The sequence below is a fragment of the Rousettus aegyptiacus genome, unplaced genomic scaffold (genome assembly GCF_014176215.1).
Source record: "Rousettus aegyptiacus isolate mRouAeg1 unplaced genomic scaffold, mRouAeg1.p scaffold_m13_p_6, whole genome shotgun sequence".
Taxonomy (NCBI): domain Eukaryota; kingdom Metazoa; phylum Chordata; class Mammalia; order Chiroptera; family Pteropodidae; genus Rousettus; species Rousettus aegyptiacus.
Window position 1 is genome coordinate 40930991 of NW_023416309.1, and position 13057 is coordinate 40944047.

The 13057-nt window shown below is 49.6% G+C and overlaps 1 protein-coding gene across 6 annotated transcripts; it reads right to left on the reverse strand.

Moving 5' to 3' along the window:
• Positions 1-77: 77 nt before the first annotated feature.
• Positions 78-7053, reverse strand: CUEDC2 (CUE domain containing 2). Of its 6 annotated transcripts, none has more exons than XM_016154553.2 (9): positions 6910-7052; positions 1960-2046; positions 1467-1610; positions 1311-1372; positions 1103-1173; positions 835-1017; positions 635-696; positions 493-553; positions 78-408 (listed from the first exon to the last, which is right to left on the reverse strand). In XM_016154553.2, exons 2-9 carry the CDS (start codon positions 2031-2033, stop codon positions 262-264), a joined length of 804 nt encoding a protein of 267 aa, XP_016010039.2. In that variant the 5' UTR covers positions 2034-2046; positions 6910-7052; the 3' UTR covers positions 78-261. The 6 variants fall into 6 exon arrangements, with proteins under 6 accessions (XP_016010039.2, XP_016010035.2, XP_036079580.1 ...); XM_016154549.2 differs by having other exon boundaries at positions 1103-1227; XM_036223687.1 differs by lacking the exon at positions 6910-7052 and adding an exon at positions 3628-3647 and having other exon boundaries at positions 1103-1227.
• Positions 7054-13057: the final 6004 nt, after the last annotated feature.

Consider the following 13057-nt stretch of genomic DNA (forward strand, 5'->3'; position numbering starts at 1 on the left):
AGGTCAGGAGAGGCGGTCAGGTGGACACAGTCCCCCAGCACTACAGCTCTGAGGCATAAATGACCAAAATGCACTCATCTTCCTGAGGCCACCTTTACTGTGTCCATGGGCAGCTCCAAGAGATGGTTAACACAGACAAGGAGGTAAGAGAATGGGTAGAGAAGGGGTCAGGAGTTAGGGCGGGCCCTGTGTGGGGTGTAGGGCTCCTGCACCTCTCTGGGATCTGAGCCTAGAAGGCTCTAGCAGAGTCCAGTGAACGCCTCAGTGGAAGCGGTACTTTCTGGCTGGCTTGAGGTTGATGTATGTGGCCTTCATCTCTTCGGCCTCAGGGTTCCGCACATCTTTGAATCGCTCCCCCTTTGTGCTCACTACCTGGTTGTCGATGTATCGGATCAGCTTCTTGGGGGCCTGTCAGGCAGTCAGGCAGTGAGTAGCAGAAACCAGGTGGTAGTCCCATCCACTCCACACCTCTAGCAGTCCCAACTCTCTCACCTCCCTGGGAGCCATGGGCCGGTGAATCTTCTGATCCTCTGCACTATCCACCATCATGTACCTGCCAAAATCTGGCTGGGTAAAGCTCTTCCCACTCTGAGAAAACTCTTAAAGAGCCCAGCCCAACCCAGCCCAGACTCACTTCTGCAGGATGAAGGATTTCAGCTCATCCTTTTGGGGGCCTCCAAGGCACCTGGGCTGGTCCTGTAGAGAGGGGAAGGCTGGTCTAGAATCTAGGGCACCAGTAGGAGAAGCACACAGCAGTAGGCCAGGGGCTGGGTCTTAACACTAAGGTGGAATGTAGCTGGACTACATGGGTTGGGGGTATCTGGCAGAGGATACCTGGTTGGGGCCATCCCAAGCTGGAGGCCCATCCTCCTTCCCCTCTACCAGCATCTGCACAGCTTCTTCCAAGTCCCCCCGAGCTTTGGCCAGCACCCACTGGGCCTGCTCCACCGAACAGGTTGGGAACACCTCCAGGAGTACATCTACCCCTGGCAGCAGCTTCTCCTCAGCACCGCCTGCCTGTGGGCATAAATGTTGATAAAACGCAGTATTTCCTCCTTTCTTGCCCCTTGGCTCCCTCATCAGTATGCTCCTCTACCAGTACCTCATCTTGGGTATCCCCAGCAGCAGAAGCCCTGGTGTCTTCTTTGAGCTTTTCAGGCCGCTGCAGGGGCTCTGTGGAGATGGGCACATGACCTTGGAACTTAGACCTCTGTGGTTGCAGATTCTCTTAAAGAGGCAGAGTACCAGGTTTGCCAGGGCTTTTGGGAGGGGGTTTATGAGTCACCCAAGTGCCCGATCCTCAGACTCACCTTTGTTCCTGGCACCACTCAACTGCCCTGACAGCTTCTGCATCATGTCCCCTATAGTACCCCTGAAAAGACAAGAAGGGTAGTAAGAGGACAACGCTGTCCACCCTCCACTTTCAGCGAGCCTCCCTCCTCCTCTTGGCCCCAGTCAGGCCCCACCTTGGGATGTGGGCGAAGCCAGGCACATAGGCCTCCATCATTTCAGTGAAGGCCTCCATATCGAAGTTCTCCTCTGACGGGCCTGAGGGGCCCAGGTCCTCCAGGACCCCAAGCACATAGGAGAAGATGACCTCATCCAAACCACTGCAGGAAAAGGATGGAACAAGCCGTGGGTAGGACTTTGGATACCTCCTGCACTCCTACCTAGCCAGGCTCCAGCCCTCAGGTTCATGGAGTCCATGAGCCAGACCTCAAGCCCTGAGGCCAGAGAATATCCCACCCTCCCTCAGAACTTTGGTTTCCCATCTGTCCAATGAGGGTGACAGGGACAGGATAAGAAGGCCATTCCAGGAAATCATAATAAGCCCTCCCCCACCTCAGGAATAGGGTTGAGTGTTCCCACTCCAGTCTTTCCATTTACCAGGCCCCAGAGTACTACCCGGCAGCTCCAACCTGGCTCTAGCATGATCCTTTTAAGGAGAGCTGCTTCTACCTGAGGTCAGCCTCTGGGAGGTGTGTCTGGACAAAGGCAAGGAGGGCAGCACTGACAATCCTCTCCAGCTCCATGCTCTCTCTTCTCCTGAAGGGACACAAGATGCAGATTTATCAAGCCCTCTTCTGCTTGCCCCTACCCACTAGGCGCAGGGGCAGTCAGCTCCTCCCTCCTGCCCTGCTGTGGAAACAGTTGCGTTGACGTTGCCTATAACTTCCAGCCTCTCCAGCCCTCCCCCGCTCCCTCAAGCAGAGCCAAAGTCCCCTCTGTGCCCATCTCTCCACCTCCTCCAGCCTGAGACAGGGCAGGGCACTGTCTCAGGACACAGCTTCCAGAGTGGCAGTTCCCCTCACCCCTCCCCCGATCTCTCCATCTCCCCAACCCATTCCCCAGCAGCAGGCCCAGACCCTCTGGCAAGAAGCCAGGGTCTTGGGGTCACATGCCTCCTGGCTGAGGAATCTCATCATTGAGAGGAGCACTTGGTCCCCAAGTCCAACAACAAGGGGCCCATTGTCCAGCCCCTCAAGGAGCAGGCTGCAGGACTGAGCACAGCCTTTCCCCCACCCAGAATGGCACACCCACCTTCTGGCACAAAGGGGCTTTTCTGGCTCTAGGGCCCAGATAGAAGGGGGAGTCTTTCATGATTTCTCTCTTCCTGCCCAATCCTTTCCCTTCCAGCATCTCGAGACTGTCTACAAAGGACTTCCTACCTTTCTTCCCAGGGCCTACGGAGCTCTGCAAGAAATGGCCTTGGCTCACCTCTCCAACATCTCCACTCCCTTCTCACTCCACTCCCACCCCACCAGCCTCCTTGCTGTTCCTCAAACTTGCCCAGCTTTTTCTTATCTCCTTCAGATATCTACATGGTTCATTCCCTTACCTCCTCCAGGGCTCTGCTCAAATGTTGCCTTCTCAGAGGGAACTCCCCTGACTAACCTACCAAAATAGGTACTCCCCATACTCTCTAATCCCTTACCCTGCTTTATTTTCTATATAGCATTTACTATAGCTTAATGTTATAGCTTAATGTATATAGCCTATTGTCTGTCCTCCCCCATAGAATGTAAGCTAAAAGAGAAGAAGGTGGGGGGACTTTTTCTTATTCATTGGTATAAACCTGGCACCTAGAAAAATGCCTGCACTTAGTAGGTGCTCAGTAAATACTTATTGACTATTTTCATTCCCACCTACACGTGTTTGACTCCTAAGTCTGTATTTGGGAGTCAGGAACATGTAAGTGGTAATGAAAGGCTCCAGACCCACAGGTCCAAATGTCAGCTCTCCATCCCATTCAGAAGACTCAGAGGCACTTCCAATTCTACCTATTCCATTCGAATTCACTCTATCCCCCCCATCTGTGTACATTCCCTCTCCGAATATGCACCTCCTCCTGTTTCATCAGCTGACACAACCACTCACTCACTCACTCAGCTACCAATCCTTAAACTTGTGGATTATCTTTGATTTTGCCCTCTCAATCCCACCTGCTACACTCAATCAATCACCAAGTCCTGTCGATTCCATTCCTTTATTCGTCTCCATTCTATCTGCTTCTCTTCAACTTCAGTCTGACTTCTGCTCCAATATCTCTACCCAAATTTCTCAGGCTAAGGTCATGAGTTACTTTTTCAGGTTTTGTTCTAATTAAGTTGAACCTCATGAACTTGCCAATATTGCCGGTTTTCTGATCTACAAAAGAAAAAGAAAAAAGCAATTTCTTATGGTTTCACCTAATATTTGCCCTTTCAAGCAGCACCAATGTTGATTTCTAAAGCATCACACTCTCCTGTTTCTATTCTACCTCTCTGGCCATTTCTTCCCAGGCTCACCTCTCTGTCCCTCTCTCTTCTGATGCCCTTAAATGTGGCAGCAAAGCTCAGGCTCAAAATTGCTCCTCTTCTCTCCTTACTCTGCACCCTTTCTGAAAGCTTTCATCTGGGCCCATGTCTTTATGTGCCAATTCCATGTCACCAATTCCCAAATGTACAATCCTCTAATGCAGTCTCCTCTTCTGAGGTACACACCTGTACATCTACCACTCTGATACCTCCAAGGGGGTGACTTATCATGTCCCAAACTGACATTCTCTTAAGTCTTTTATTCCTCCAAGTCTGTCCTCAGTAAATGCATGTGCACACACCTAGCTATTCCTGCCACAAGCCTGGGAATTATCCTACTCCCTGCCTTCCCACATGCAGTCACTAAGCCCTGACCATTACCTCTCAAGACATCTACTTCCCTCCATCTCCACTTAACTGCAAGAGCTTCCTAACCCTTCTTTCCACTACAATCTTTCCCCCAACAACCCATTCTCCACAAAGATCACAATTGTATGATCTTTACAAAAAATCATGTTTTTCCTGTTTAAAATCTATCAGTGACTTCCCACATCCCTTCAGATAAGTCCAGATTCTTTTTGTGGCCTTCTGGGTCAGGACCTTCCCCTGCCTACATATCTCTAGCCTCACCATGAACCACACCCTCCCTGGATCACTCCTTTGCACCTCAGTTTTCTTTCAGTTTGTCAGCACTCAAGCTCTTTCATGGCAAGGGCCTTTGCGCTGTTTCCTCTGCCTGGGCAACCTTCTACCTCCACCCCCTCACTTGTCTAATTCCTTCAGGTCTCAGTTTAAAATTCCCTTCCTTAAGGGATGCTGTCCCTAACTCTAGAACTGTCCCCTCCATATTACACCCTCATTGAACACCGCCCTTTTCTTTACTTAGCAGCACCATTCACAGCTGTAATCAAATAACTATTTGGGCAATGTTTAATGTTTCTTCCAGTTGTTTCCTGAGGGCAGGGACTATACACCTGGCTTATTCATCAATGTACAGTCAGTATCTCCCATGAAGTAGATGCTCAATAAACAGTCACCTCCTTCTTTACAGATGAAAAAAGGGAAGCTCAGTGGGTTTAATGACTTGCCCAAAGTCACCTAACTTGACTGTGGTGGTCAAGATTTAAATCCAGTTTGCCTAGTTGAGTATATTCTGGGGGATGCTCTGAGGATGGGGGCTATCAAGATTTCTAAGTGAGTTGAGACAGGCCTACCACCTATGATCAGTTTCCTGGTCCCCTGAGTGTATCATAGAGTTGCTGTGACAGCACAGGGTCACTGTGGACAGCCAGACTGAGAAGCTCTAGCCTACTGAGGAGATGCCTGCCTCTTGCTCCAGACCCTAGTATGGGCCCTGGGGAAAAGCAGAACTCCCCAGACAAGGCATACCATATCCTGTCATGCAGCTCCCCACAAGAGTTCAGCCCTCTACAGAGACCAACATCTGCTCTAGGTTACATCAAATCCTGACTGCTCTGTTACTTGGCGACTTCTGCTGGGACCAAGGCCCATGCATGCTGCATGAAAGCTCAGTTTCTAGAGATGAAGCTCTCACAAATGTGTCTGATGCCTCTAGATTTCTAACCAAGGTCTGAGGACCATGGAGTTGTTATTGGGAAACTTCACTTCGCCCAAATGTCTTCTTCCCCTGAGCTTTTGCTCTAGCTTGTCTCCTAAGGGAACAGCCTCCCTCTTCTTGTTCTTGGCCTGCCAAACTCAAAGCTTGCCACTTTTTTCTTTCATCCTTCTCTATGCTGCTAGCTTTTCTGATATTTCTCTCCTGCCCAGAGGCTTCTCCTCTAACATTTCTCCTCCAAACTCCCTGAGCTGGGGAAGCTGTAGCCTAAGTAGCCAGCCTTCTCCAGGTTAAGAACATGGTAGCCCACAGATCTCCATTACTTCATGGAACCTCCAAATCAGGACTCATTGGTTAATAGCACCCATGAAATGTGACTGTTGTCCTGTCATGACTTCTGTTTAAACACCTCTGATAATAGCATTTACTTACTACTTACAATGTGCCAAAGATTGTCCTACACACTTTATTAACTTACTTAATTCTCACAATAACCCTAAAACGTAGATACTATTATTATCACATTATCCCATATTCCCCAAATGGAAATGGAGGCATTCATTGATAGGTTAAGTAACTTGCCCAAGGTCACAGTAAGTTAATGGCAGATTTACACTGAGCCAGTCTGGCTCCAGAACCCTGTTAACCACTGTATCACCTCTCATGATATAAATCCTCCTCTCCCGCCTGGCTGGCTCTTTCGTCTACCTCAGAATTTTTGTTCACACCATTTTCCCTACTTAGAATATCTTTCCCTCTGCCTCTCATTCTGCAGGATTCATTTCCTCCTTTCAGCCAACTCCTACTGCCCCATTTTCACTGCTCCCAGCTGGCCTGAGGGCGGCCCTAGGACCAGGTACAGGCCTGGAATCTCCAGATACTCCATACAGACCCTCTGGACAAATTTAAGTGAGTCTGAGGGAAAAAGTACCATGCTGTTCTCTCGGGGTGGGGAAGTGCTCAAGGTAAGGGGAGAGCAGAAGGCCATGTGGGAGAAGTCCTGGGAAGCAATGTGAAAGTCCTGGGGGACTCAGAGGGTCTAGCACAGAGGTCTTCACTGCTTCTCCCAGGCCCTATGAAGCCTGGCTCCTGGGGCCCTTGTGCCATAACACAGGTTCCAGAAGACATCTAAGACCCCCAAGTAAGGTCTTAGAGGCGCCAAGGACACTGAGAGGTACAAAGGATTCCCGCATCCAAAGTCAGGCGGGAGCACAGGAAGTGGGACCACAAGAAGTGGGACCACAATGATGGCCGACTTCTGAAGCAAGAGCTTCTTAACAAGCTAGCGGGGTACCCGCAAAGGTCCAAAATAGTGGGCCCGCGTGCGTGGGGATGCAGTTGCGGCCATGGGGTTCACAGGACCAGGGAGGCCTGAACAAGATGGGATGTGCCTTGACACAGGCTACGGCGAGAATCAGAGATGGGGGTCTGGCGGGCCCCTGGGAGTACCGTGGGGAAACACACAGGACAGGTATCCTGGGTCAACGCTCTCCGCGACTCTTATACCCCTGGGCCGGGGGCTGGAGGGGAAATCACCTGCTCCGTCGGGCGCCGCCAGAGACTTGTCCCGCGCGGTGCAGCTATCATTCCCCAGCCTACCAACGAGATCAAAGGCGGGGCCCAGAGCGGTTCCCTTTTAGTAGTACCGAGGTAGCCATTTTTGAGAAGGGCAATTGCCCGTAACCGGGCGGGGCTTCCATTCATTAATTTGTCGCAGGGTTTTGGAGGGGTTCCTGCTGCAGCCATTTTTATTGAGGGTAGGGAAGAGTTAGACGCGGAGATCCCGTCAGTGGCTGCAGTTGCAGTAGCTGACTGTGTGTATCCCCGGCTAGTTTCTTGTAATCGGACAGAGGCTGAGAACTTTTGGACCCTATCCAGTGTCTTCCCATCTGCCTTATTTTCTTAACCCAAAATATCCGCCCTATCTACGGCCATGCCACCCTGAACTGCGTGATCTCGGAAGTAGGGTAGGGCCTGGTTAGTACTTGGATGGTAGACCCCTTAGGAATGAATACCAAGTGCTATAGGCGTTCTCCCTGTCCCCCCTCCCCCGCCAAATATCCGTCCTCAAATCCTGTAGCTATCCCCCACTCTCCTTATCTCTCCTCTGTCCTTCCACAGACCCCTGTCCTCTCCCAGATCTGGTATTCTTGCTCAAATCCTGGTGTCTCTCCCCTTTTGTGTCCAGTGCAGGATCAAGCCCTGTTACCCAATCAACTCTTAGGTGCTGACTTCCCCTCCATATCTGTCTCCTTTGCATTCCCATAACAGAGATGTCTCCCTAAGATTAGGGTGGGCTGCAGAGTCCAGGTCTTGGGACCATGGAGCCAGGTTTGGATTAGAGGAAGGGAAGCAGTGCTGTGGGTGAGGATCCACCGGAGTTTAGATCCAGGATGACTTGCAGGCCATGCTTACCGCAAGTGCCTTCATGCCCATGTCCACAGGGATTCTTATTTAAGATAGCTGGTCTCCAGGATCCAGCAAGACCTCAGCTTCCTCTTTCTGTTCCTGCTGCCTCAGCTTCCTGGTGCTACCCTGTGGGGAAGCCCACAGCCATCTCTTCCCAGGAATCCCACAATGGGTCATGAAGGAAAGAGTTCCCTTCAAGGATAGGCTCACCCATCCCCAGTCAGCAGGATGAGCCCCTTCTTTAGGGTTAGTCTCTTCGTAGGGTGCTGGGAATCCAGACACTTGCCCTCAGGAGCTTCCGGTCCAAGGTAGAAAAAGTCCCATCCTCTCCTCTTCCTCTAAGGAATTGAGGCAATGCCAAAATATGGAGAAAAGGGGGATTGCTGCTCCCTCTTCCAGCCTTGTCCCTCACTACAGGCTTCTGCCACCTGACCAGGATCCTCTGGCCTCAAAGAAAGCAAGATGTTGGCTGCTGGGGAGAGGGAGGTGGCAGCACATTTGGCGTCGTGGCTCCCATAAAAACACTGCTGCTGCCAGCTTGGATCTGCTGGGGTTAATGAGGGATGGGACAGTAACTTTCAACTCTGGCCAGATAGGTCCCTGGTAAGGGGACAGGGGTTTGCTCTATCAGCCCCTGTAAGCTCTGTAAGCTCTCTAAAGACTGACAATCCCTCCTCTTCCCTAATTCCCCATCTTCCTCCCACTGCCATTTCACAATACAAATGATGACTCTTCTCTCCCTCCCCCTCCCCCACCCCCATTACGGGAATTTCAGGTTTCCTCAGTAGAGCTGTTCCTCAGTAGAGTTCTAGCCCAAGACCCCTGCAGCCATCCCTGAAACTGTGACTCTCCCTCTCCCCCACCTCATGTTTCTTGGATGGCAGTTGGATATAGTTAGATAGTCAGAAAGAACTTCTTGAGCTTTTGGGGAAGGATGATGGGAAAGGTCTCTTACAGGGAGCCCTTCAATTCCCAGCTCAAACTCTTAAGGGTGCCATCTCTGTGCGGCAGGAGTAAGGTTCTGGCATCAGAGGAGCAAGGAAAGGGACCACCACAGACACAAGGATACACACAAACTGTAAGGTAGTGGCTCCAGTTGTGCTGCTGAACATTCCATAGCTGGCCAGACCTTAAGCCCCATATTTTCCATCCCTTCAGCTCTCAATGTCTCCCTCCCCAAGATGGGAATAGACTCCACCTGTCCTTTGGATGCTGCTTGGAGAACCACATAGGGTAAAAAGAGGTAGAGTGATGCCTCCTCTTTCTCCATTCCCTCAAATGCATTTTGCAACTGGTGTTTGGGTGTCTGGGTCTCCTTAGCTCATGGGAAAAGCTAGAAGCCTATGCTTGGGGAATTGGGCTTGAACCTGGCATAAAGGGCAGATTTCCCAGACATTAAGAGCAGAGAAAGAACCTAGTTGGCCTGTCTCCAGGAGCAGGAGGGACTCAGTCAGAGACTGAGGTGAGGAAGGAGATGCTTGGAAGGATGGGGGTGGGGGTCCCCACCCCTGCTTGAAGTCAGAAAGGGCTCTCTGGGCAGTGTGCCCGGCCCTCCCACATCTTCCTCCTTTCTCAGAAGAGCCAGGGCAAGGCGGAGGCGGCAGTTGACTGAGGCAGAGTGGGGGCTCTATTTAAGGAGCACTCAGAGCATCACTGCAGATCCAGCCACAGGAGCGGGAGAGGAGGCTTTATGGGTAAGTGTGGTCCCCGTCTCTCAACTTGAAGAATAAGTGAGGTAGGGTAGATCCTGAGCCTGCTGGCTTGCCTCCCCTCTCCAGGGACAGGCTGCCGCTCTGCCTCGTGAGTGGGAATAGCACCCAGCCCTCAGTTTAACTCTCTAGAAAGTGAAAGTGTGTCTGGGAAAATTTTTCTCTTCCACTTCCCTGTCTTTTGGGTACTTCGGATATTTACTTCAGGTGGAGAGATTTTCAGGGAGCTGGGATTCCTGGACCCCTATGTTGGGAATCTACATTTTGGAGGTCTCCTTTGGCTCAGGAAGCCCCTCAGCCTCTAGAGAGATGCCCTTCTCAATGTATTTGTTCTGGCTCTTCTCCCAGCCAGTCACCCCTCCAGCTCCACATCTAGTCCTATCAGGATCACATTATGGCAGGAAATGATGAGACTGACTTGGCAGTACTTATGGAATATCCGTCATGGCTCTGGGGCCCCTCCTCTAATATCCTGCATCAATTTCCTTTGGAATTTAAAGAACTTTTGCCCCTTTCCCTAGCAATGGCCTCTATTTTCAGCTTCAAGCTCAGACCCTCCCTGAGAAAGGAGGAATCTTGAGATCTCAGGTTCTTTATCTGACCTATCTGGGATATGGACAAAACTTCACAGAAGAGAGCATGAGAAGGCAGCATCAAAGCTGAGAGAACTTTGGCTACCTGGCTCTGAGAACTGAATTCCATAGGCCGTGAGCTCTAGCAAATGCCCTAGGGACTCAGTTCTAGTGCTCGGCTGTGCTACGACATCAACACTGAAGTCATGAGAAAGCTGTGGGTTTAGGCACAGTGTTCCACCCAGATGCTCCTTCAAGCACTCATCCTAGCTACTGGCTGATCTTTTAATAACTTCAACTAGGGCTACCCTTCTGCTCAAAGACTTCAATAACTCCCCCAAACTTCTTACCTTGCCATAAAAGTCTTTCATAAATTGGACTCCACTTAGCTTTCAAGCCTGATCTTCCAGTGAAACCCTGCGGCTTCCTGCTTCTGCTGCCATGCTTTTTGCTCAAGCTGATCCCTCTTTGGTGCTTCTTGGGACACCTCTTTCCCATCACTATCTGTTGAAATCCTATATAGCCTTCAAAGCCTCTCTCAGATGCCCCTTCCAAGAAGACTCTCACAACTCCCCAGTGGTGCATATGATCTGCACATCTTCCACATTGCCCTCCATCAGGGCTTGGTTCATGAACCCCATAATGTCTAGTCCAGTGTTCGGCACATAGAAGCTGTTCAATAAATGTTCTCTGAACTTTGCTGAGTGTCTCTCATGTGTGAAGAGGTAGTTTGGCCTAGAGATTAAGGCTAGAGTCAGATTTTCCAGGTGCATTCTCCATGTGTGTCTTGGGTTAGTTGTTAACCTTAGTAGGCCTCAGTTTTCTCATCTGTAAATGGAAATAATAATGATACCCACATTAAAGTTTTGTGACGATTAAATTGAGTTGATAGTTCTATACAGGGCTTTATAACACAGTGCCTGCATGTAGTAAGTTCTCAGGGATGTGCGTGAGGTTGTTATGATTCTTATTCTACTCCTTTGAGTAGAATGTGAGCTATCCGGTTGAGAGGTAGAATAGGGCTTAAAATTGATCAGTCGAGGTTTATTTAATGAAGGGCTTCGGACCAGATGCCTAGGTTGGGTAAGGCTGGGGCAAGGCTGAGAGGAAGAGGCCATCAAGATCAGGGTTTGGTGGCCCAAGCTCTGCTGGGATCTAGAACCTCTGGATTCTTACCTACTGTGTGACCTGAGATGAGTCATTCCCTCTCTCTGGCCTTGGTTTCCCAGCATAAAAATGTAAATTGAGGAGGTTCGGCCAGATGACCAGCAAGGTCCCTGGCAGCCAGATGTTTTATGAGTTCTAAGCTTCTAAGTATTAAGTTCAAAGAAAAGATCAAAAGAGGATGCATCTAGGCTCCCAGCAGGGCTCCCTTACATCCACAGTACTTGGAGCGAGCCCTGGAGTTTAGAAGCAAGGACATGCTGGACTGAGCTTAGTGGCAGCACTCCCTTCAAAAGCCTGTAGTCAGAGGGTAGGGGTAAATTTAAGTGCAACCTGTGGGCATTTCCAGGGCATAAGGGGAAGCATTGGGAGGAATGTGAGTAATGTGGATTCTCAGAGATGGGGGAAGTTGCAGGACTTCAAGGGTGTGGACCCAAGAGGGTAGAGAGGACAGCGTACCTTATTTGGTGTGAGGCTCATGATTTACTTGAAATCTGCTTTGTTTCAAATAAGGATTTGAGGAGCTTACAAGCAGAAGACAATTCTCAGATTAAAATGGGGGGTGGGGTGTTTCCTCATCCGTGTAATGTGAGCCTTACTCCCTTGACTGGGGCACAAGAAGTTAGGGGTGATGCAGGGCAGGGCAAACTTGGGGGTGGGGGACTCAAGCCTTGCACTGAGAGAGAAGAGGGTTCTTGGCGGAGTATAAGAAAGCATTTGAAATACGCTGAAGTTAGAGTCACAGGAGAGTTTATTAGAGAAGAGTTAACACTCCATAGGTAGAGTGTGGCCTCCTCTCAGAGGCAGAGAGAGCCTGAGAGACTCAGAGGGACAGAGACAATAGAGACATAGATGATGAGAGAAAGAGTAAAGAGTAAAGGCACTGAGGGGGACAGTAAAGATGATGAGAGGGACAGAAAAAGACACAGAGGGATAAAGATACTGAGAGGGATCCCGAGTGTACAGGAATTCAGTTTATACACTATTCTTTAGTTCCTATGAGTTACAGTTTAAAGACTTTATTTACCCACTTTCCTTTGATAAGGACATACAGTGGAGAAGATAGGAGCATGTAGCATGATAGGCCTGCTGGCAGTGCCTAGCCTTTAATCCATAGATTTCCTATGGTTTTAGCCATAGAGAATGAATGATTTTATTTTGTGTAGGGAGCCACTTAAAGACTGTTTTTCCTGTTTTCCCCTTCAGTGTGTAGGGTAATGGGTTGTTGGCAATCCCAGAAGAAATCTTCCCTTGTTCTGCAGGTTTCCTCATGGTCTGGCTGAAGGGCTGGCTGATAAGCATATTGCAGAATCTGAATATAGCTTGATTTAACACTTTATTCTCTGGCCTCCTCCCTATATTAGGAGGAATTAGAGTGGACCTCTGGAAAAAGTGTGCCTCCTTACTGCCTGGGCCTAGCCCCTTCTTCACCACTCTCCTCCGGTGTGCAAGATGACACCTTACCTGGAAAATTCACTGGGTAGGGGTGGAATTTTAGATAAATGTCATGTCTTGTCTCTGGATTTTCGCTAATAGTCTTCAATAGGTCAAATTTGCAATATTGTGTGAGTTTGCTGGAGATCCACCCAATTTTAACTATGGGTCTAGACTGACTACCAGATCTGATACCCTGGCTGTATAAATTTGGCTTCTTGTGGAATTACTTTTACTGAACTTCCATTTGTAGATGGCCAACAACTACCTGGATATATAGGTACGCTATTGAAACTGTAGACCACTTGATTGAACACTGCTGTGTTTATTAGCTTCATGGAGAATTTTTCACAAACCTCAGAACTCGGGAAAGGTGTTTTTCCTAGTGAGTGGTTT

Coding starts and splice junctions, on each gene's coding strand:
- CUEDC2 (XM_016154549.2), bottom strand. CDS start 2,033: ATGGAGCTGGAGAGGATTGTCAGTGCTGCCCTCCTTGCCTTTGTCCAG. Junction 1,373..1,466: donor GGCTTCGCCCACATCCCAAG/GTGGGGCCTGAC, acceptor TTGTCTTTTCAG/GGGTACTATAGGGGACATGA. Junction 1,018..1,102: donor CTGGGGATACCCAAGATGAG/GTACTGGTAGAG, acceptor TTATGCCCACAG/GCAGGCGGTGCTGAGGAGAA.